Source organism: Neoarius graeffei, chromosome 3 (genome assembly GCF_027579695.1).
Source record: "Neoarius graeffei isolate fNeoGra1 chromosome 3, fNeoGra1.pri, whole genome shotgun sequence".
Taxonomy (NCBI): domain Eukaryota; kingdom Metazoa; phylum Chordata; class Actinopteri; order Siluriformes; family Ariidae; genus Neoarius; species Neoarius graeffei.
The window spans coordinates 88,809,273-88,833,118 of record NC_083571.1 but is presented as its reverse complement, the minus strand read 5'-3'; the positions used below and the strand labels follow the sequence as shown (position 1 = coordinate 88,833,118).

At 42.4% G+C, this 23,846-nt stretch overlaps 1 protein-coding gene across 1 annotated transcript in view; it reads right to left on the bottom strand.

The window, feature by feature from the left end:
* Window positions 1-23,846, bottom strand: part of b4galt6 (UDP-Gal:betaGlcNAc beta 1,4- galactosyltransferase, polypeptide 6) — an 83,709-nt gene that overhangs the window by 15,330 nt on the left and 44,533 nt on the right. The window contains exons 4-5 of the mRNA XM_060917617.1: window positions 22,251-22,372; window positions 1,222-1,338 (exon numbers count right to left, since the gene is read on the bottom strand). Of these exons, the coding sequence (XP_060773600.1) occupies window positions 1,222-1,338; window positions 22,251-22,372 (239 nt within the window). The remainder of the gene's footprint in view (window positions 1-1,221; window positions 1,339-22,250; window positions 22,373-23,846) is intronic.

Sequence of the window (23,846 nt, the reverse complement as noted above, 5' to 3'; positions counted from 1 at the left end):
CACGCTTTGGGATGAGTTCCCTTCGACTGGTGCGGGAGTATGAGAGGATTTCCAGAAAACTGGCAGACATCTTAGCCAGAGAGGATCGTTCATTTTTGTCAACCTGCAACGACCATCACTGAACAGAGGTGGGTGTCTATGACATCTATCAGCCACCTACAATGCAGCCATCAGCATTCTGATTCGGATTCTACAGTATTATGATCCATGAGAGGATAAATACTGGATACTCCCTATTAGACAGAACTGAGGATGCCTTTCAGACGAGAGACGAAACGTCTTCAAGACTTTTCAAGCAAGTCCAGTTGCTCTCTTCTACCAACCACAGATTACTATGTACCTGGATGACTGAGTACCTCACAGATATGTACAAATAATTCAAAAATAATATTCATGCTAATAACCACAGACAGTCATACACCAACTTTTGTAGATTAGATTTCAACTGATATTGGTGTAAGGACACACACTGCTCTTACAGCTGAAATACGATGTCTACAAAATTTAGAACCTGCAGTTTACTTTTCCAGAATTAAATGTGTTTACATAGAGATGACCTATTTTATAAGTCAAGTACTTACAAATCAAACAGGAAATCTCACACACAGGAAAACGTGTGCTTTTATTTACTTCCCCCTTTACAAAAGCTGCTGGATTACCAAAAAAAAAAAAAAAAAATCAGCAACTGAAGGGTAATGCCCAAATACACCAGGTGAGGGCAGCACAACCAAACGACCAGTATATATATATTAACACGTCTGATGCAGAACCTTAGGTACTTCAAGTGCATTTTCACACAATAACCTTTCAGCTAATGGGCTGCGGTTATTAGAACCCATTTAGTTCCTTCCCCAGAGCATTTTTCAGCAGATCAGGAAGTATTCCTTTGGCTGTTTTGTACTGAATGTTAATTCAGTACAAGACTTACAGAATGACCTTTGTGCGGTTTACAAAACGTGCATTTTGCTAAACTGCAACGTGGCCATCTGTATTTCTATAATGCTTTTGTTTTTAGCAGTATTAAAGTCAAAAAGTTTGTGGGGATGCTTTTGTACACATCTCTAGTGGCACACCCTTGCAGCAACAACATGACCGATATTGAGCTGTGTGCACTCACAGCTGACTGAAAAAAAAAATAAAGATAATAAAGAACGCATTTCGGTCTCAGCCTCCTCTGTGTCCAGGTTATAACACCAAGGGAGAAATTCTGTGTCTACGTACCTGCTCAATTACATAAAATGCAAATTGTAAGCGTTGCCGCTGGAGCATAGGAGCAAGGTGCTGAAACAGAATGGGAAGATGTTCATGACGATTCCTAAAAGGGATGAGAATAGCCACCTGAAAACACACAGAGAGAGAGAGAGAGAGAGACTGTACTATTAGCAAGATTAACTGATCATCCAATTATGTAACCTGTATATCCTATTCAGTGTAGAGTAAATGTAAAGAAAGGGGAACACCAGTCAGGTATCAAGATGATCCATGCTATATATGCTTTTTCTTTTGTTACTGTGATATAACTATGTCTATGCATTTTAAAATCACACCTGCATATGCTGTATACAATGAATGCGAATATAACCGATATATTCAACACATTGGCATAAACACCCCCAAACCACCATATATGGTAAACATCTTTCCTGCTTATTGCAGACAACATGGAGCATGGTCAAAAGGTGTGAAAAGATAAACTTCACCGTCATGAGATCCTACTGCAGGACGAAAGCAAAAGAAAAACTTTATCTGGCACTTTTACCAGTGGTTCGTCTGAAAATAAATAAAATATTAGCATAAATACGGAGGCTATTACAGAAAAATCACATGCGCTGATCATCGAGAAATGGTCTGAATCTCTCGACCAATCACCTCGAGCGACTCAGCAAAATAGCAGCCAATCGCTTCGTCACTGTAAGTGAAGAAGAGTTACAAATATTATGAAAGAAAATGCTGTTCCTAGAAGCACTACAGATGCTAAGAAGTTTGGTCTAAAACTATTCAAAGGTAAGGTGGAATTGTATTTTATGTGACTGGGGATAGAGAAGTGACAAGTCTGCACGCATTACATTTGCATGACGCTTTTGAAGATTTAAATAAACGATTTTTTAATACAACCCCGATTCCAAAAAAGTTGGGACAAAGTACAAACTGTAAATAAAAACAGAATGCAATAATTTACAAATCTCAAAAACTGATATTGTATTCACAATAGAACATAGACAACATATCAAATGTCGAAAGTGAGACATTTTGAAATTTCGTGCCAAATATTGGCTCATTTGAAATTGCATGACAGCAACATCTCAAAAAAGTTGGGACAGGGGCAATAAGAGGCTGGAAAAGTTAAAGGTACAAAAAAGGAACAGCTGGAGGACCACATTGCAACTCAATAGGTCAATTGGCAATAGGTCATTAACATGACTGGGTATAAAAAGAGCATCTTGGAGTGGCAGCGGCTCTCAGAAGTAAAGATGGGAAGAGGATCACCAATCCCCCTAATTCTGCGCCGACAAATAGTGGAGCAATATCAGAAAGGAGTTCGACAGTGTAAAATCGCAAAGAGTTTGAACATATCATCATCTACAGTGCATAATATCATCAAAAGATTCAGAGAATCTGGAAGAATCTCTGTGCGTAAGGGTCAAGGCCGGAAAACCATACTGGGTGCCCGTGATCTTCGGGCCCTTAGACGGCACTGCATCACATACAGGCATGCTTCTGTATTGGAAATCACAAAATGGGCTCAGGAATATTTCCAGAGAACATTATCTGTGAACACAATTCACCGTGCCATCCGCCGTTGCCAGCTAAAACTCTATAGTTCAAAGAAGAAGCCGTATCTAAACATGATCCAGAAGCGCAGACGTCTTCTCTGGGCCAAGGCTCATTTAAAATGGACTGTGGCAAAGTGGAAAACTGTTCTGTGGTCAGACGAATCAAAATTTGAAGTTCTTTATGGAAATCAGGGACGCCGTGTCATTCGGACTAAAGAGGAGAAGGACGACCCAAGTTGTTATCAGCGCTCAGTTCAGAAGCCTGCATCTCTGATGGTATGGGGTTGCATTAGTGTGTGGGGCACGGGCAGCTTACACATCTGGAAAGACACCATCAATGCTGAAAGGTATATCCAGGTTCTAGAGCAACATATGCTCCCATCCAGACGACGTCTCTTTCAGGGAAGACCTTGCATTTTCCAACATGACAATGCCAAACCACATACTGCATCAATTACAGCATCATGGCTGCGTAGAAGAAGGGTCCGGGTACTGAACTGGCCAGCCTGCAGTCCAGATCTTTCACCCTTAGAAAACATTTAGCGCATCATAAAATGGAAGATACGACAAAAAAAGACCTAAGACAGTTGAGCAACTAGAATCCTACATTAGACAAGAATGGGTTAACATTCCTATCCCTAAACTTGAGCAACTTGTCTCCTCAGTCCCCAGACGTTTACAGACTGTTGTAAAGAGAAAAGGGGGGATGTCTCACAGTGGTAAACATGGCCTTGTCCCAACTTTGAGATGTGGTGTTGTCATGAAATTTAAAATCACCTAATTGTTCTCTTTAAATGATACATTTTCTCAGTTTAAACATTTGATATGTCCTCTATGTTCTATTCTGAATAAAATATGGAATTTTGAAACTTCCACATCATTGCATTCCGTTTTTATTTACAATTTGTACTTTGTCCCAACTTTTTTGGAATTGGGGTTGTACAATTTACATTTAAAAAAAAAAAAAAAATTATCTCCAGTGCATTTATACTAAAACAATTATCTGCCTCAGGTTCAGTGAATAATAACCTCAACTGTGTCTCGGTTATTATTTACTGATATTCACTTCACCTTTGGCGAATAACTTAAATATTATATGGACACGAGGGTTTTATTGGGAAATACACCACTTGTATTTTTCATACCAGCTACTGTACATCTGGGACATGGAGAACCAAAACCGTGACCAATCACTATACATCACTCGTGAGGACATCGATGAATCGTTTTGATAAACTTGGGTACTTTGTTTGTGAATGTATCTATATAATAAAAAGATCACACGTTGGCTTGAAGCTATGAAGTTTATCTTCTCGTATTTGAAAAACTCACATTTTTCATACAAAATATATCCCGGACCTGAACGACATATTTTCCCAATATCTTGACTGTGATGACGTCACTTTCAATGCTGAAAATGGCAAACCAGTTCAAAGTTAAAATTCTTTTGATTAACTTGAACATTTTTATAGATGTGTCCATATAATATAAAGAACATTACACAGTGGCATGAAGATGTGAAGTTTCTTCTCACGTTGAAAATATTTTCACTCGTGAACATGTTCACCACTCGAACATATTAAAGGGATAGTTCGGGATTTTTGACATGAATCTGTATGGCATCCCCATCAATAGTGTCGTGCAAACACACTGACTTACCCCTGACAGCATCCTGAGAGTCCAGTTCTGGTCCAGTTTTGGTCCAGACGAAAGTAGTCCGGCAAGTTTGTTGGGGTCACGAAAGTAAAACGTTTTTCGTCTCAAAACAGTACGTGTTCAAAAGAGTGATATATTTGCATCACAAAACCGTTGCCAAATAAAAAGTCAGACCTCGAAATCGCTTGGCACTATTTTCTCTCCCTTCTCATCACTGCGCGCTGCCGCCAGGTGACAGCGAAACGCAGACCCACTAAGCTGGTGGGAGACCAAGGCTGCACTCTATCCACGGCTTACACACGTGATGGCACGGAGGATGTGTATAGTGGCAGCATCTGTCCCCCCAGAGAGGATCTTTTCAAAAGCAGGACAGATTATAACTGAGAGGAGAAATAGAATCAGAATTAACTAGTTAATTGCAGCAATTAAAGGAATAGGTAGGAAAAGGAAGGCGCAAAGACACCGCGCAGCACCTGAAAACGGGTTTTCAGGCGCTGCGCACCCGTTTTCAGGTGCTGCGCGGTGTCTTTGCGCCTGCAGCGGTGCTTTGCCTGTGCTGTGGCTGAAAATAGTTCCAGATATAAATTGGTCTAGTAAATCCCTTCGTGTTAATTTCCATTGATATGTGTACTCGATGTGAATGTACAAGTCATGAGAAATAATTATAAAAAATCTTCCGAAAGAGCCGGCTCCTTATAGTAAGAAGAGCCAAAAGAGCCGAAATTCCCATCACTAGTAAACAATGAATGAAACAGCCGTGGCTGTCACCTGGCGGCAGCGCGCAGTGATCAGAAGGGAGAGAAAATAGTGCCAAGCGATTTCGAGGTCTGACTTTTTATTTGGCAACGGTTTTGTGATGCAAATATATCACTCTTTTGAACACATACTGTTTTGAGACGAAAAACGTTTTACTTTCGTGACCCCAACAAACTTGCCGGACTACTTTCGTCTGGACCAAAACTGGACAAGAACTGGACTCACAGGATGCTGTCAGGGGTAAGTCAGTGTGTTTGCACGACACTATTGATGGGGATGCCATACAGATTCATGTCAAAAATCCCGAACTATCCTTTTAAGTTCATCTTCATGCAACTGTACAATATCCTCTATGTATCAAAAAGAGACAGCCGTCTCCAATATCAGCTTGCTGAAGCCCCACTGTGCCATTCTGCACAACGAAACAATTGTGTTGTAGCCACAGGTTACTTGGCAACAACATTCAATGAGCTCTATAAGTGCCTTCCACTAATTAGCAGCATATTAACCGAGTGTTAGCCTTTTTCTGCTCGATTATATATGACTTCATCTGAAAACAATGGTGTGAAAATCCCTCATTACTGTCGTCAGCCAGATTTGGAAACGTGTAATGCATTGCAGCCCGAGCGATATGAATTCACGTCAGACACGCATCATTATTCGGCTCAGGGTTGGTTACTGTGCACTTAAGCGTGCACAGGGACACCACTGCTACAGTTTGCTGACTGCTCTAAAAGCGGGGCGAGTTGCTCGAGAGATTACATGAAAGTGCACTGGACAAAAAAAACCCCACATTAATTAAAAAGACTGATAAGCCACTCCTCACTCTCAGCAAAGCGGTTCCTGCAAACCTTAAAGACGTTCCCTGCACAAAGCTGCATGTGCCGTGCTTTCAACCAGCACGGGGACAGCCACCGTCTGAGTCATCCCAATTAATCTTTACATGTGCCTTTTATAGGATTTTTCTTCACGTTTCATCCATCACCTCTCTGCACTTTGTTGTAAGCGCCATAGTCAGCAACTGTCATGCTGATATAAATGGACAATGAGAGGGACAGGAACCAATCAATTTGCCCAAAATTACACTTTTCTACCACAAGGGATTTCTGCATGTGGAAGGTTGCGAGTAGTTCTAAATAAACGTCCTCACACACAAGAACAGGGGCGCAGATACGTTTTTTGAACTGGGGGGGACAAAGCTGCCAGCAAACCAACCCCAACATGTGTTGTGCGAGGAATATACTCTGATGCCTTCAGGGCGGCGACATTACTCAGCTAAGACAAAAAAACACATCACTCCATCCCTGCAACCATTAGCTTAGGCCTACTAATAAATAAAGAGTAGGAATAGAGCACACCTGTGATGTCTGGTGCTCTCATGTGCTATTTACCACTGACACAACAGGATGTCATATGGGTTGTGTGTGTGTGTGTTCTGGATGACTGCTGACTGTTTTGTCTACCCTTTGTATTTATCTATAGCATCTAGGTCTGTGTATCCTATGTATTGAGAATTGGACTGTCAAACTTAATTACCCATCATTGAAAGAAAAAGCTTACTGATTCTGATACTGATTCCAATCACTCCCCAAGCATGCCATATGCCGTATGCAAAAACTGTTTCATTTAAACATTAACTGACTTTCAGCACACTGATTCTTTAAGAAAACTAGTTTTAAAACCGCCAAATTCCAACTGTTAAACATAGCGAGAGGCTGGGCTACGCGTGTGTGTGTAAAGTGTAAACCAGTGCATCCTGACTTTCTAACTATGCCTGTGTGTTGCGTGAGCGGCAGTCAGTCAACAACGCTTCGCAAAGTTTCCTTATGAAACAATATGCTCGCTGAAATTATGGCAGGGAATGCCAGATTAAACACTAAAACTGCCTTCTGAGCACTGTATCTATAGGCTACCACCAAAAGAAGGAGGCTACCAGAAAGGCCTCTCTACTCCGTACGATTTTACTTTCACTACGACATTACTTTGAACAGACTATCAAAAAATTGCAAGGTGATATGATAAAGTAAGGCACAGTTTACTTAGTTGTTTTTTGAAAAAAAAAAACGATGCAATCGTTTTCTGCCTTTTCGGTTTGGCACCCTTCATCATGCCGTGTTGGGGTCCTGAACTAGGAGCTGTCCCCGATATGCCTGTCAAACTTGTTGTGGGTAACCATAGCAACCAAGCTCGAGCTCGCAACCTGTGCAGTCTGCGCAGCTCAACCAACCGAATATCAGTCTTTGTTCTGTTTTATGCGAGTTGTTGCAACTATGTATGTACTGCTGTGCACCTCAATAAACCGAATAGTAATTAGTCTTTTGATTTTTCCGTGAGGTTTGCCTTATGCAAAGAAAGACAGCATAGACGTTTTTTCCTCCCTATAAGGTGAATTTAAATCTGGGTGGGACGAATCCCACCCGTCCCACCCTCTATCTGCGCTCGTGCACAAGAATAACCTAAATTAAATAGCATATGTACAAACATGCATATGCATGATTTAAGCGCAAAATTAGGAGCATGTAGGAGTTGATAAAAATAGACTCCAGATGCATGGCTTTGTGAAATGTAAGAAAAGTCCAAAACATCAGACAGGAGTTATTTTCCAGAAACAAGTTGTTCTTAATTAGAAAAACAAGGATTTCTTGGACGTGATGGCTTATTGTGAAGCAACATTCATCATCGCGATTCTTAGTTCTTTGGTGCTCTACCATCAGTTAACCTCCACACTGCTAAGGCCAGACCATTCAAGATTTATCAGTATTTAAATCAGTAATGTTGCTTCATATATGCTGTTGGTTACAGCGTATGGAAGTACCCAGGCTGTGCAAGAACAGTTTGTTTTTCTAAACCCAGCCCATCCATTTAAAAACTTTTCATAAGTCAGCATCTACAAATCACACAGAACCACTCATTAAAGGGTACCTGTCGTGAATGTTAATTACTAGCCATTTCAAAAGATCACGTATGATACCAGTGGTTCCGTCATGCAACGTTCGTCATAAGCTCTTGTCAAGTACGCGCGAGTTTTAGGTCACTGCTCCGTCAGTCAGGCATGATCAGCGACATATTGCCTCCTTCACAGGCTGTTCCAGCACCGGTAGTGACGCGCAGTCGTTGTTTTGTTCGAGTGCAAATCTACTTGCACAGAACGCCATGAAATAACAGATATGTGCCATAAAATAAAGATCTATTACAAGTATTCGATCTACATTTATTCAACGTGTTCTGAAGTTACTTGACTGGGAACTTGCCTGTTCGTCAGCTCCCCTTCAGGTGCTGGTCCCTGGAGGTATCTGCGGATCATGCCGTCAACGAAGGCCATTTCCAGGAACGGTTTTGTGAAGGACATACTCATGCAGATTCAGAGTGGACATAATGCAGCCATCAAAGTGGTCTGCGATGAGTTCATGTTCTTGACAACAGTAGGACTCGATGTCAGTTCTCACGACAGAGCACTGCCCGCATCGACACCATGGCGTGGCAGCCATTTTGGATCTACCATCACGCACATCTCTTGCGGCAGTTTCCTCCTCCGAATCACTAGAATGTCACTGTCCTCACAAGCCTCCTCCATCTTTGGCTCGAATAGATAACCATTAACACCCATTTCATCAAAGTTGCTAGACATATTTTGCTTCTTTTTTCACCTCAAATCTCGACCCACAGAACAGTGCTTGTATACAGGTGCCTTGCAAAAGTATTCATACCCCTTGAACTTTTTCACATTTTTCCACCTTACAACCACGAACTTAAAAGTTTTTTATTGAGATTTTGTGACAGACCAACACAGAGTAGTGCATAATTGTGAAGTGAAACGAAAACGATAAAATGGTCTTCAAAATTTTTAACAAATAAAAATCTGAAAAATGTGATGTGCATTAGTATTCAGCCCCCTGTGCTCTGATACCTCTAAATACAATCCAGTGCAATCAATTGCCTTCAGAAGTCATCTAATTAGTTAATAGAGTCCTACTGTGTGCAACTTACTCTCAGCATAAATACACTTGTTCTGTGAAGGCCTCAGTGGTTTGTTAGAGAACACTGAAGAACAAACAGCATCATGAAGACCAAAGAACTCACCAGACAGGTCAGGGATAAAGTTCTGGAGAAGTTTAAAGCAGGATTAGGTTATTAAAAAAAATATATATATATCCCAAGCTCTGAAAATCAAGAAGCACTGTTCAATCCATCATTCAAAAATGGAAAAAGTACGGCACAACTGCAAACCTACCAAGACATGGCCATCCACCTAAACTGACAGAGCGAGCAAGGAGAGCACTGGTCAGAGAAGCAGCCAAGAGGCCCATGATCACTCTGGAGGAGCTGCAGAAATCCACAGCTCAGGTGGGAGAATCTGTGCACAGGACAACTATAAGTCGTACACTCCACAAATCTGGCCTTTTTGGAAGAGTGGCAAGAAGAAAGCCATTGTTGAAAGACAGGCATAAGAAGTCCCGTTTGCAGTTTGCCAGAAGCCATGTAGGGGACACAGCAAACATGTGGAAGAAGGTGCTTTGGTCACATGAGACGAAAGTTGAACTTTTTGGCCTAAATGCAAAGCGCTATGTGTGGCGGAAAACTAACACTGCTCATCACCCTGCACACACCATCCCCACTGTGAAACATGGTGGTGGCAGCATCATGCTATGGGGATGCTTTTCTTCAGCAGGGACAGGGAAGCTGGTCAGAGTTGATGGGAAGATGGATGGAGCTAAATACAGGGCAATCCTGGAAGAAAACCTGTTGGAGGCTGCAAAAGACTTGAGACTGGGAAGGAGATTCATCTTCCAGCAAGACAATGACCCTAAACATACAGCCAGAGCTACAATGGAATGGTTTAGATCAAAGAATATTCATGTGTTAGAATGGCCCAGTCAAAGTCCAGACCTAAATCCCATTGAGCATCTGTGGCAAGACTTGAAAATTGCTGTTCACAGACGCTCTCCATCCAATCTGGCTGAGCTTGAGCTATTTTGCAAAGAAGAATGGGCAAAAATCTCAGTGTCTAGATGTGCAAAGCTGGTAGAGACATACCACAAAAGACTTGCAGCTGTAATTGCAGCAAAAGGTGGCTCTACAAAGTATTGACGCAGGGGGGCTGAATACTAATGCACACCACATTTTTCAGACACTTTTTTGTTTAAAATTTTGAAGACCATTTATCATTTTCGTTTCACTTCACAATTATGTGCAACTCTGTGTTGGTCTATCACATAAAATCTCAGTAAAAAACTTTTAAGTTCATGGTTGTAAGGTGGAAAAATGTGAAAAAAGTTCAAGGGGTATGAATACTTTTTCAAGGCACTGTACTCCCACCCACTAACCCGGAATCAGCGACTGTACGACACTTCCGGCCGACAATGGCTGCTCCCCATTGGTTCTGCCTCTGCGGGTAATTCACGGAATAAAATTGTCCACAAAATTATTTTGAGATCCAAATTTTCACATATACAAAGGGATACGAAAGCATGTTGCATAGTTCCTTACTGAGGAAGCATTTCCAAAGAAATTCATCACCCAAACACATCAATGACACTCATGATCAGCACGGGATGCTACTGATGATCAAGGGGGTCGTGCCACAAATTTGCATGACTCTGAATTGGAAGGTTAGAGCCACTCCAAAGGAAGATTTTGAAGAGAAAGCATCAGATTATCAGTGGTTGAAGTCGTTAATTAAACAGAGACCATGCGCCGTCTAACACAGGATGAGAGGTTACGTGCCCTTGGCATGCTACAGGTTGGCACAAGACAGGTCGTTGTGGCAAGAGCATTGAATGTTTCCCAGTCTGTCATCAGCAGATTATGGTCCAGACATCGTGCTACAGGGTCTGTTCAGGATAGACCACGATCCGGTCGAACAAGGGCAACAACTCGGGCTCAGGACAGATTCATCCGCACTATTGCCTTGAGAAATCGTATGGTAACAGCAAATCAGATAAGGTCTCAACTTCGAAGGGATACTGGCTTGGTAGTGAGTGGCCAGACCATCAGGAATCGACTGCACAGATTTCACTTACACGCCCGACGTCCTCGTGTCATCCCCTGTTTGAGGGATCGTCACATTAGGGCCAGACTCCAATGGTGTCGTCATCATCAACGCTGGGATAATCGCCGATGGAACCACGTAATGTTCTCAGATGAGTCGAGGTTCACTGTGGACTTCCTGGACAGACGCAGGAGGGTTTGGCGCCGACGTAACGAACGTTTCCATGACGTTAACGTCATTAGACATGATCCGTATGGGGGTGGCTCTGTAATGGTGTGGGGAGGAATCACTGTTGCCGGCAGAACAGACTTGCATGTTGTTGCTGGACGTGTCACAGGGCAGTACTACCGGGACAACATCTTGGCACCCCATGTTGTGCCGTTTGCACGTCGTTATGGCCGCCGTTTCATTTTCCAAGATGACAATGCCAGATGTCATAGGGCCAGGATCGTTACAGATTACCTCCAGCAGCAGAATATCACCAGATTACCATGGCCAGCACTCAGTCCGGACCTTTCCCCCATCGAGCATGTCTGGGACATGCTTGGACAGCGGCTACGCCAACAACCTCCTGCCAATGTCCAAGAACTTGCTGCAGCATTGCAACAGGAATGGAATAACATTCCCCAAAATGACCTGGGACGTCTCGTTAGGAGTATGCCACGCCAAATTCGAGCTTGTCTAGCCAACCGAGGGGGTTTTACCCGCTACTGACTCGGTTTCAAAATGGTGGTAAATTTGCTGTGTGACCCTGTGTTTGTGTTGACCCTTATTCTGGAGAATCTGTCATTTACTGACTGTACTCAGGGTTTCGAATAAATTGACAAATGTTTCCTTAATGTTTTTCTGTCATTTGTTTCCTTCCTGACCTCATGATCTGCATTTCATTCTACTTGTAAATCCAATATCCCCTACTTTTTTTGAATAGTATATATCAAGCACAATTAATGTTGTAAGCATGACTGGTACCAGTACACTTTAATATGGAGACGTCTATAACTTAGACATATCACTATACCATGTCTATAATTTAAACTCCGCAAACACTGTTTCGAAAAACCACTTTCTGTCTTAATTACACATTACTCAGCATCTGTTCAATGAGGAATCCACATTGTGAAAACACAAGAGATTTCAGAACTTAGACTTGTGTAACTGCATTGTCTTAGGGCAAATCATGAGAGAAGACCATTTTGGAAAAGACAAGTTTTTTTTAAAAAAACAAGACTAAAAATTCATTCAGTTTTACTGAATTATTAAAGAATGAATGTGGTGAGCTAAACGATTATACACCTTCGCTTAACACAGGACACTGACATAAGTAAAAATGGAAAGAATACCACTCCAAATAACTGAATTGTTATTGTTTTATGTTTGTTATTTTAAGACTACGAAATTTAAAGAAAGTTGGTGAAATCAAGTACCTGGGGTCAACTGTGCAGGAAAATGGGGGCTGCGATAGTGAGGTGAGAAAGAGGTGGAGCAGTTGAAGAAGGATCTCGGGAGTAGGGCTGAACGATTAATTGCATTTGCGATAATATTGCGATATGATAAAACTATTTTCTAACCGCAAAGGCTGCGATTTGACTGGTCCCGTGATCAGGTCACGTGACGTGCGAGTGAGCCGAGCAGAGCAAAGCAGAGCAGGCAGGGAGAGAAGTCAACGCTGCGCCCTAACCTGTTGCACTATGGCCTCAGGCTCGACAGAAGCTGACACAGCTGAAAGTTTGGTACCAAAGAGGGGCAGCACATCAGTTGTGTGAAAATATTTTGGCTCTAAAAAAGATGATGCCGCGCAATGTCAGGTTTTGTGCAGAACCTGCCTTGCTACTGTTGCTACCACATGAGGTAACACAATGAACCTTTTTCAACACTTAAAAAAACACCACAAAACCACGCATGATGATAGTTGCATGGCTGGAATGCCAACGACCAGTGCTTCAACTTCAAGTAAGCCAAGTACCAGCCGACAGGGATCACGGAACGAACTTTTGAAAATATTACTCCTTATGAACATAATTCGAAAAGGCACGTGGAAATAACTCGGGCAATAACTGAGTTCATAACGAAAGACATGATGCCAATTAGTATAGTGACCAAGCCTGGGTTTACGGCTTTGGTAAGCACAATGGATAAGCGGTACAGAATGCCCTCACGCACACATTTTAGCCAGGTTGCCATACCTGAGCTATACAAAAAAAAAAAAAAATGCAGACAGAGTTGCAGCGGAGTTGAAAACGGTGGAGTTTTTTGCAACAACAACTGATCTGTGGTCAAGCCGTACAACGGAGCCATACCAGAGTCTAACGGTGCATTACATTGACGAAGACTTAAATCTCAAAGCTCGCTGCCTTCAAGCATCCTACTTCCCGGACAACCACACAGGGGAAAACATTGCAGCCGGCCTAAGAGAGGGGCTTGCTAGCTGGGAAGAAAACCACATCTGCATAACGACGGACAACGCATCGAATATGGTGATGGCCACAAGGCTAAATGAATGGACCAGACTGCAGTGTTTTGGGCACCGATTACATCTTGCCATTGGTACGTAAAATTACTATCATGATGTATACAGGTGCTGGTCATATAATTAGAATAATCATGAAAAGGTTGATTTCAGTAATTCCATTCAAAAAGTGAAACTTGTATATTATATTCATTCATTACACACAGACTGATATATTTCAAGTGTTTATTTCTTTTAATTTTAATGATAACTGACAACTAATGAAAATCCCAAATTCAGTATCTCAGAAAATTAGAATATTGTGAAAAGGTTCAATATTGAAGACACCTGGTGCCACACACTAATCAGCTAATTAACTCAGAACACCTCCAAAGGCCTTTAAATGGTCTCCCAGTCTCGTTCTGTAGGCGACACAATCATGGGGAAGACTGCTGACTTGACAGTCGTCCAAAAGACGACCACTGACACCTTGCACAAGGAGGGCAAGACACAAAAGGTCATTGCTAAAGAGGCTGGCTGCTCACAGAGCTCTGTGTCCAAGCACATTAATAGAGAGGCGAAGGGAAGGAAAAGATGTGGTAGAAAAAAAAGTGTACAAGCAATAAGGATAACCGCACCCTGGAGAGGATTGTGAAACAAAACCCATTCAAAAATGTGGGGGAGATTCACAAAGAGTGGACTGCAGCTGGAGTCAGTGCTTCAAGAACCACCACGCACAGACGTATGCAAGACACGGGTTTCAGCTGTCGCATTCCTTGTGTCAAGCCACTCTTGAACAAGAGACAGCGTCAGAAGCGTCTCGCCTGGGCTAAAGACAAAAAGGACTGGACTGCTGCTGAGTGGGCCAAAATTGTGTTCTCTGATGAAAGTAAATTTTGCATTTCCTTTGGAAATCAAGGCCCCAGAGTCTGGAGGGAGAGAGGAGAGGCACAGAATCCACGTTGCTTGAGGTCCAGTGTAAAGTTTCCACAGTCAGTGATGGTTTGGGGTGCCATGTCATCTGCTGGTGTTGGTCCACTGGGTTTTCTGAGGTCCAAGGTCAACGCAGCCGTCTACCAGGAAGTTTTAGAGCACTTCATGCTTCCTGCTGCTGACCAACTTTATGGAGATGCAGACTTCATTTTCCAACAGGACTTGGCACCTGCACATACAGTGCCAAAGCTACCAGTACCTGGTTTAAGGACCATGGTATCCCTGTTCTTAATTGGCCAGCAAACTCACCTGACCTTAACCGGGGTATTGTGAAGAGGAAGATGCGATATGCCAGACCCAACAATGCAGAAGAGCTGAAGGCCACCATCAAAGCAACCTGGGCTCTCATAACACCTGAGCAGTGCCACAGACTGATCGACTCCATGCCACGCTGCATTGCTGCAGTAATTCAGGCAAAAGGAGCCCCAACTAAGTATTGAGTGCTGTACATGCTCATACTTTTCATGTTCATACTTTTCAGTTGGCCAACATTTCTAAAAATCCTTTTGTATTGGTCTTGGGTAATACATGGATTAAAGCAAAAAAAAAAAAATCATCTGACTGAAAAAAAAGCTCCATGTCGTTGGCCCCTACATCATCAGCGATGCGTCAAATTTTAAATGCTGTGTTGTTCATTATCCCCTCGGCCCCTACTTATAGTACATTTACATAATTTTAACAATGACTAAAGCTAAGGCAAGACTTTACCATTGTCATTACTGGCTATAAATGATGAAACATCAAGTTTTCAGCGCAAAGTGCAAATTTATTTCAACAATACTTTAGTAATGCACAGCAGTGGTTAAGAGAAAAGTGCAAGTGCAGTCGAACTTGAACCATGCTTTCAAAAGAGTGGAACAGAAAGAACTTGCAAGAAAAGTAAAGTGAAAGTTCACTTTTTCTGCTTCTTCGCAGTGAAGCCAAAGGCATCTAGTTTTTTGCCATTGCTTCCATAGACTTTTTTTTTTATGGCAAACTACACAAAAGCACACACCTGCCATTTTCCTCTTTTTGCACCATGAACTAAATGGCTTGCCATTATCGCCCATTTCATTTAGCCAAGCCCATCTCCACTTATTCTTTACCGTTTTGTCGATGTCTGACACATCTGTGCCTTCATTTAAAAGAAGCGCGTCCATGCAGGCAAAACCGAAAGTAATTTGACGCGCTCTAGCGATGGAAATCGAAGGGCCTATATCCGGTGGCCTTAAGTACTCGAGTTTGGGGGGTGTAGGGGGAGGCATCCCCCTTCTGAAATAAAAATCTCAAATCATTCCCCTTATAAAACGGCCATCCCCCATCACATCCCTTGGGCCATTTTACTGATTAATGTGGAAATTAGCCTACTATTATTTTAACAAATATTACTACCATTTCAACATTAGAGGCTTTGCGCAGTGATAGCCTACATGTAGCCGGATAAAAAAGACGCATATTTATTTATTCGGTTGCACCTCTCATTCACACCTATACGGAGGTTTCAGTCACTGAAAACAGCTACTTTCGCAAACTCTGGGCAGAGTGGAGATTTCTGAACACTCCATCTTCAGACACGCGTGTAAATCAGGAAAACGAAGCAGCAGTGGGCGAGAGGGCGCGCGCGAATATAATGAGTCATAGGTGTGAATCTTTCACCGAATGCCAATTGTCCCGGTTCTTCATGAAATCGCACGCGCACGCACAAATTCATTAGATTAACTTTCAAATAACTGTTCTTGTGCACTTGCGACACCGGAGCCACTTTCCTGAATTTTGAGCTTCGGAGTATTCGCTTCTTTATCCATTTAATCAATGAATTTGTCACATACATTACATTACTAATGTAAAACATTAGTAGCCTATTTAAGCAATAGCTGTTTTCTCCACTGTTTTCCGACCTTTTGTGCTTAGTGAATGAGACTTCATTACACTCCACTGACCGACTTCCAATTCCGGACTTTTTTGAAAATGTAAAATATAGGCCTACGAGATGTTTTTTTTGGGACTTGATTCGCGTTGGTCCTTCACTATTAATTTTTGAGACTGACGAGGCACTAAATACTGTGGAATTATTTTCTCCTTACTATGAAGTTTGGCATCTTAAACAAGTGTCGGGAAATCTTGCAGCCCGACTCTGCAGCCTCCAATGTTTAAGTGAACTGCTGAAACCATAATGTTTAAAGATTAAATCGTAGGCTAATCAAACCAAAGAAAAATACAGCCTTTCCAGAACGTTGTCTGCCGAAGCCTGTTTAACCTACAAAAGGCTTAATAGCATAGATCTTGCTGCGGCTTCAACTTTTCACCTTTCAATAGGCAAATATCATTACTACTAATACTATTAGTAGTAGACAAGTAACCTAGTTGCCCAGTAGTAGGACAGCCAAATAGTTTCATCAGTGGCCCACGCCGAGCCTCCCCGGGACTAGACAGTAGCGGAGGCTGTATTTATTTAATTTATTTAGGCCTATCTAGCGCAACAACTTATTCCTTTACATATACTCAAACATAGCACAAGAAAGGGTTCAACAACAGGCAATCACAGCAGCTTGGTGAAGTTCTAAATCACATCAGTGTCAGACCTATGGGCTAACCCCCCCTTTTTTTCCCTCGGATCTGCATCACTCTCATTATTGACCTTTAGCGCTCCCAGTTGACGGAAATCCGTCGTAGCGACGGAAAACTTTAATCCATGGTAATATTCTAATTTTCTGAGATACTGAATTTGGGATTTTCATTAGTTGTCAGTTATAATCATCAAAATTACACTGTTCTTTATTATTTTGTATTACAGGACATGCACTCAAAGATGACAGAGTGTCAAGAACAATAGGGCTGTGCAAGAAGGTGGTGAGGCACTTCTCCCACAGTTGGAAGGCGGCGGCAGCAATGACTGAAGTACAGAGGGAGCTCAAACTTCCTGAGCACAGCCTCATCACTGAATGCCCAACAAGATGGGGATCCAAAGAAATGATGATTGCCAGGGTGCTAGAGTAGCTCGAAGCCATTTCCCAGGTATTGTCAGGTGACCGATATGCACGCTCCCTCATCCCAACCTGGCAGGATATTGAGGTGTTGGAGTCTGTTCACAAGGCACTGCATCCTCTCCTGGACTTTACAGATGCTCTCTCTGGAGAGGAGTATGTGAGCATCTCCTACCTCAAACCAGTTCTTCACCTTCTGGCCACATCAGTCCTGGCTGAAGACCAAGAGGACACTGACCTGACTAGGTCAATCAAAACCAAGGTCTTGGCATACCTCAACGATAAGTACAATGACCCCAGTGTCCAGGAGCTTTTGGATGTTGCATCCTTCCTGGACCCCAGGTTCAAAACCCAGTACATCACCGCAGACAAAATTCCTACCGTTAAGACCTGACTCAAGACCGAAATGCTAGAATCAGCAAGGCGTGCATATAACCAGGTTAGTAATAATTATGTATCTATGATATCACAAACACACTATTTATTTGTGATCTAACTTCAGTACTAATTGCCGTTTTGTTTCATCTGGTAGGAGAAGAGGTCTCGTACTGAAACCGCTCCGAGGCCTCAAAGTGCACAGCCCTCTGGCGAAAAGGTGAAGTGTCTTGGCAGCTTCTTCAAGACTGCTGTGGCCTCTTCTGCTTCTCCCATGCAACTTGAAGATGTTGCTGAGGCAGAGTTAAACAGTTACCTCATGACCCCTGCCACTGATGGAGAAGACGACCCCTTGGCCTGGTGGAAGGTGCACAAGATCAACTTTCCACGACTGTGCAATATGGCCCGCAAGTATCTCTGTGTCCCTGCCACAAGTGCTCCTTCAGAGCGTCTTTTCAGTGCAGGACGGAATATAGTGACTTGCACTCGCTTGTCTTTAAAACCAGCAAAAGTTGACATGCTGGTTTTCCTTGCAAAAAATCTGTGAGCTCCTGAACTATACAGGAGAATCTTTCTGGCTGACCATGCCATACTCATTTTGCACTTTAGTATGTTGTGTGCTGCTGTTACTGAGTGAATATAATATTTCCATTGGTGTTCAAAAAGTTTTTTTTTTCCCCCTTATTAAGATTTAATACACAGAACATACACTAGTTTATTTTGTGTTCATTGGAAGTTTGATTTACCTAAAAAAAAAAACCCGTCCAATTGGTTAAAGCAGATATTTGTTCTTCTTACTTTTCCGGCACTTTAGTATGTGTGATGTTACTGACTAGAGATCAGTAAGCTTTTTTTAAAAAAATCTGCATGTGTTATTTATAGACTGTCCTGTTAACTTCAGACAGTGTTTAAGAAGTGCAGTCCAAGTGTTTCATATCATGTTTCATGAAACGTGAAAAGTTAGACATGTTAAAGATGTAAAGCCACAGATTGGTTTGTTTTCTTGTTGTAATCTGCGCTTTAAATAAATCTGATATTGTTTATTATGGAACAGATTGATTTATTGCTTGTGTTCATTGAAAAAGACATAAGAGGACCTCAAAAAAAAAAAAAAAAATCACATTAAATCGCAATCGCAATATATAGGACAAAAATTGCAATTAGATTATTTTCCAAAATCGTTCAGCCCTACTCGGGAGTCATTTGTGATCGGAAAGTCCCAGCAAAAGTGAAAGGTAAGATGTATAAGACAGTGGTGAGACCAGCTGTGATGTATGGATTGGAGACCGTACCCTTAAAGGAACAGTCCACCGTACTTCCATAATGAAATATGCTCTTATCTGAATTGAGACGAGCTGCTCCGTACCTCTCCGAGCTTTGCGCGACCTCCCAGTCAGTCAGACGCGCTGTCACTCCTGTTAGCAATGTAGCTAGGCTCAGTATGGCCAATGGTATTTTTTGGGGCTGTAGTTAGATGCGACCAAACTCTTCCGCGTTTTTCCTGTTTACAAAGGTTTATATGACCAGTGACATGAAACAAGTTACACAAATTGAAACGTAGCGATTTTCTATGCTATGGAAAGTCGGCACTATAATGACAGGCGTACTAACACCTGCGCGCTTCGGCAGCGCATTGATATCTGAGCTCTGTATCAATGCGCTGCCGAAGCGTGCAGAAGGTGTTAGTACGCCTGTCATTATAGTGCCGACTTTCCATAGCATAGAAAATCGCTACGTTTCAATTTGTGTAACTGAACTTGTTTCATATCACTGGTCATATAAACCTTTGTAAACAGGAAAAACGCGGAAGAGTTTGGTCGCATCTAACTACAGCCCCAAAAAATACCATTGGCCATACTGAGCCTAGCTACATTGCTAACAGGAGTGACAGCGCGTCTGACTGCGTCTGACTGACTGGGAGGTCGCGCAAAGCTCGGACAGGTACGGAGCAGCTCGTCTCAATTCAGATAAGAGCATATTTCATTATGGAAGTACGGTGGACTGTTCCTTTAACAAAGAGACAGGAGGCAAAGTTGGAGGTGGCGGAGATGAGGATGTTAAGGTTTGCGATGGGAGGTTGGACAGGATAAGGAACGAGCACATCAGAGGGACAGCGCATGTGGAGAGCTTGGGAATTAAGCTAAGAGAGATGAGACTGAGATGGTATGGGCACATCTTGAGAAGAGATGCACAGCATGTTGGAAGGAGAATGTTGAGGATGGAGCTGCCAGGCACACGAAAACGAGGAAGGCCAAAGAGGAGAGACATGGATGTGGTGAGAGAGGACAAGAAAGCGGTAGGCGCGGTAGACAAGGAGCAACGGAGATGAAAAGATCCGCTGTGGCAACCCCTAATCGGGAGCAGCCAAAAGATGATGATTTTAAGACTACGAAATTGAAAGTTTCATTTTTGACCATATGAAGTGAAATGAAACAAAAAAGATTAATGTTTATTTTAGCTCCCTCAAACCAGTACCAATTGGGCTTTAATTCAAAGTAAAATGACATTTTTCTTTTTTTATTCTCAATGCAGTTATATCAGACCTGGGCATTTCCCGGCCCGTGGGCCGCATCCGGCCCTTTGGTTCATTCTGACCGGCCTGCGTAAGGTTAATTAGAAATTACAAAATAAACGTATTTTCTAATTTTACCTCATGCATGGACTGAATGTGCAGTGCTTTTATTTTGAAGTTGTGTTCAACAAAAACGCAACGCGCGCGACATGAAATCCCACGAAACCTAATCCCACGATAACTACTTCCGTAATTTGTCCAGACCAACCACAAACTTGTACGTCATCCTTCAAACGGTCCAGCCAATCACATAGTGTGACGTCACCAGCAGGCAACGGAGCCCGAGCCGATCTGTAGATCCGATACCTTCACCGAATGGACTGATGATCATCTGTCAGCTGCGCTTCGCATCTCCACCTCAGACATTCAACCTGACTTTGATGCACTCGTTAAAGACCAACAGAAACTAGATTTCTCTCACTGAACAAATAAAAAGCACCAAATGAGGTGATTAGACTACAAATGTGGGCATCATTATTATATGATGTATCTTGTTTGATATTTGGAGTAGAAAGACAATATTTTGATGTCTTTATTGTGTTTTGGGGTGAATGTGACTGAAAAAAAAAAAAAGGTACAAACGTTCACGTTTTGTTAACCATTGTTTTGGGAAATTTGATTGAATAAATGTCATTTTTTGTAAGGCAACCTCGTTTTTTCCATACGCTTACCAGTCTTAGCAGCTTGTAAAAACAATGATATTTATTGCTTTATATAAAGAAATACAATTAAATATTATGCAGAATTTAGTTCAGCCCTATGGTTCGGCCCTCCACAAAATTCTGTTTCTCATGTGGCCCTATGGAAAAAATAATAGCCCACCCCTGAGTTATATGGTCATATACTGTATCTGATCTAGGACTACACAACACTGTGATAAGGTCCTACTTTAGATCCTAAACCAGGGGTGTCTAAAGGTGCACAAAGATGTTAACTGGCCCATAGCTTCTCTCCGTCATAGGTGGCCGGCCAGCCAACATGTTGCAATTCCTCCATTCACCCGACACTGGCAGCAGAGTGTGTGTTAATAAAGTTGGCTGAACTGCAACCCCCACCACCACATCTGCGTACAAATTAATTTACTGAATATTTAGCAGGGGTGATAGCGTTCCGGCGCGCCGTGCCGGATTTCCGGCGCGCCGTGGCTGGGGAAAAAAAAAAAAAAAAATCTAGTTCGCCCATTGTCCTGTGTCATTCTGAGATGCGCAGATAGACAGTAAAGGGAATTCCGAATTCCCTTTACTGTCTATCTGCGCATCTCAGAATGACACAGGACAATGGGCGAACTAGATTTTTTTTTTTTTCCCCAGCCACGGCGCGCCGGAGGAACGCTATCACCCCTGTATTTAGTCATGTCTACAGACCAAATGCATCAAGTTAACAGTCTGAAGGAGCGATGAAAAAAAAAAAAAAATCACTAATTTACGATTGTTAGTTTATCCAAATACTTTTGATCCCTTAAATGAGAGGTCATGTACATCAAGTGCTGTAATTCCTGCATCCTTCACTTGATTTGGATGTAAATACTCTAAAGCTGAAAGTACTTTGCATAATTTAGAAACAATATTTGGTGACCAGACCCTTCATGTGGTCCGGTCTGAAAGAACTGAAACTCATAGAATTGTGCGTTTCCCCCCCTCCACCCTATTTTTATTTTTTTTTTGTGGTTGAGCTAGTCACCCTCAGGTCATAAAACTGTGCTGTCATATAGACAAAGTAATGGTACCTTCCAGCGAGGTTTGCAGTCCTTGGGCTTCCAGTGTCCCCCAAACTGAATGCCCTGCTGTCTAAGCTGCAGTTCCACCTTGTCTATAGGAACCTCGGTCATATTTACTTCCATAGGACCCTCTGCAGAGGCACAACACATCAGCATACATCAGTTTCACCTCCCCAATCACAACAACTAATTACAAACAACAATCAGTAATTTCTGTGCAGCTGTGTAAGGTGGTGTTTACATTAGACCGTATCCGTCTCGTTTTCGTCGCGGATGCACTGTCCGTTCACATTAAAACGCCGGGAAACGACTCCACAGGCGGAACAACTTGAATCCGCCAGGGCCCACGTATTCAACCCAGTTCGTATCCGATCCGGTGCTGTGTAAACATTGAGATACGAGGAAACGCAGTGCTGAGCTCTAGCTGACGTCGTCATTGGACAACGTCACTGTGACATCCACCTTCCTGATTCGCTGGCGTTGTTCATGCCACGTTGGTCATGTGACGCGACTGCTGAAAAACGGCGCGGACTTCACTTCCTGCTATTGTTTCCGCCTTGTATCACCTTTTTGTTTTTCATTAAAGAGTATAAAAGTATGAATATAATGCTTTGACATTCTTAATGTTGCTCATGGTAAGATGCAAATACTGCCCATTGTGTAGTTATGATTGTCTTTAGGCTTGCCATCCTTCCACTTGCAAGTGGTGAGTGCAGCGCTCGAAACTAACGGTGTCCCGATGTCCCGGGGACCATAAAAAAATGTCATCGGGACACAAAATTATCATATCTGGGACAATGGAAAAAAATAGATCTAGAAAAAAAGTTCTACATTAATATTATTTACAAAGCCGTAACACATACGTAGACATTCACCTAATTTGTCAATTTTAATTTTAAAACGTTAACAGCGAAAAATACATAGTAGCTACACTTTCGATGCACCTGCATCCGTAGGCTACAGAGCAGCGCATTCTGTTCTAGAATCTTCGGCCGGAGTCCGCATTATATGGACTTGGAATGGAATTGCTACCGCACACGCTGCGCCGACTCTTGCCAGAACAAAAATGCTTAAGTGGTTGAAGCGGACCGACCGCGGGGAAGAAACTGAAAGCCCAGACATAACGTCTCCGGGACCTTCAGGATCCAAAGTGTCATCGCCTGGTCTGCAGGCAACGCGAGCAACTGAATGAACTGAATGAACACTGTTAGACACGTTATAAAATACAACAGGAATGATGTGGATGATATTGACGGAAGATAGCGTTCAACAGAATAAGTGAGTTTTCTTGGTGTCTTTCTAGTTCAGAAAGTTTAGTCAGTCAGCAGCACAACTAGGCTCGGACCTGCCACTATGTTGATGTTGCTAATATTTGCACCCACGTTTCGGCAGCGAAAGTTCATAAAAATGGATAACGGTAATGGTGAAAATGATAAGTTGGCCTTATAAGTGCCAACAGATATTCAAGGTATAAGTAGATGAAATGAACATAAAAGGGGTCTTATTTTCAACTAAAGTGTACTGCAGATGTAGGGAGTTGAAACATTTTCTGAATGAGCTAGTTGGCCCCTTTAAATAAACGGGTAACTATTCATACAGTGAGAT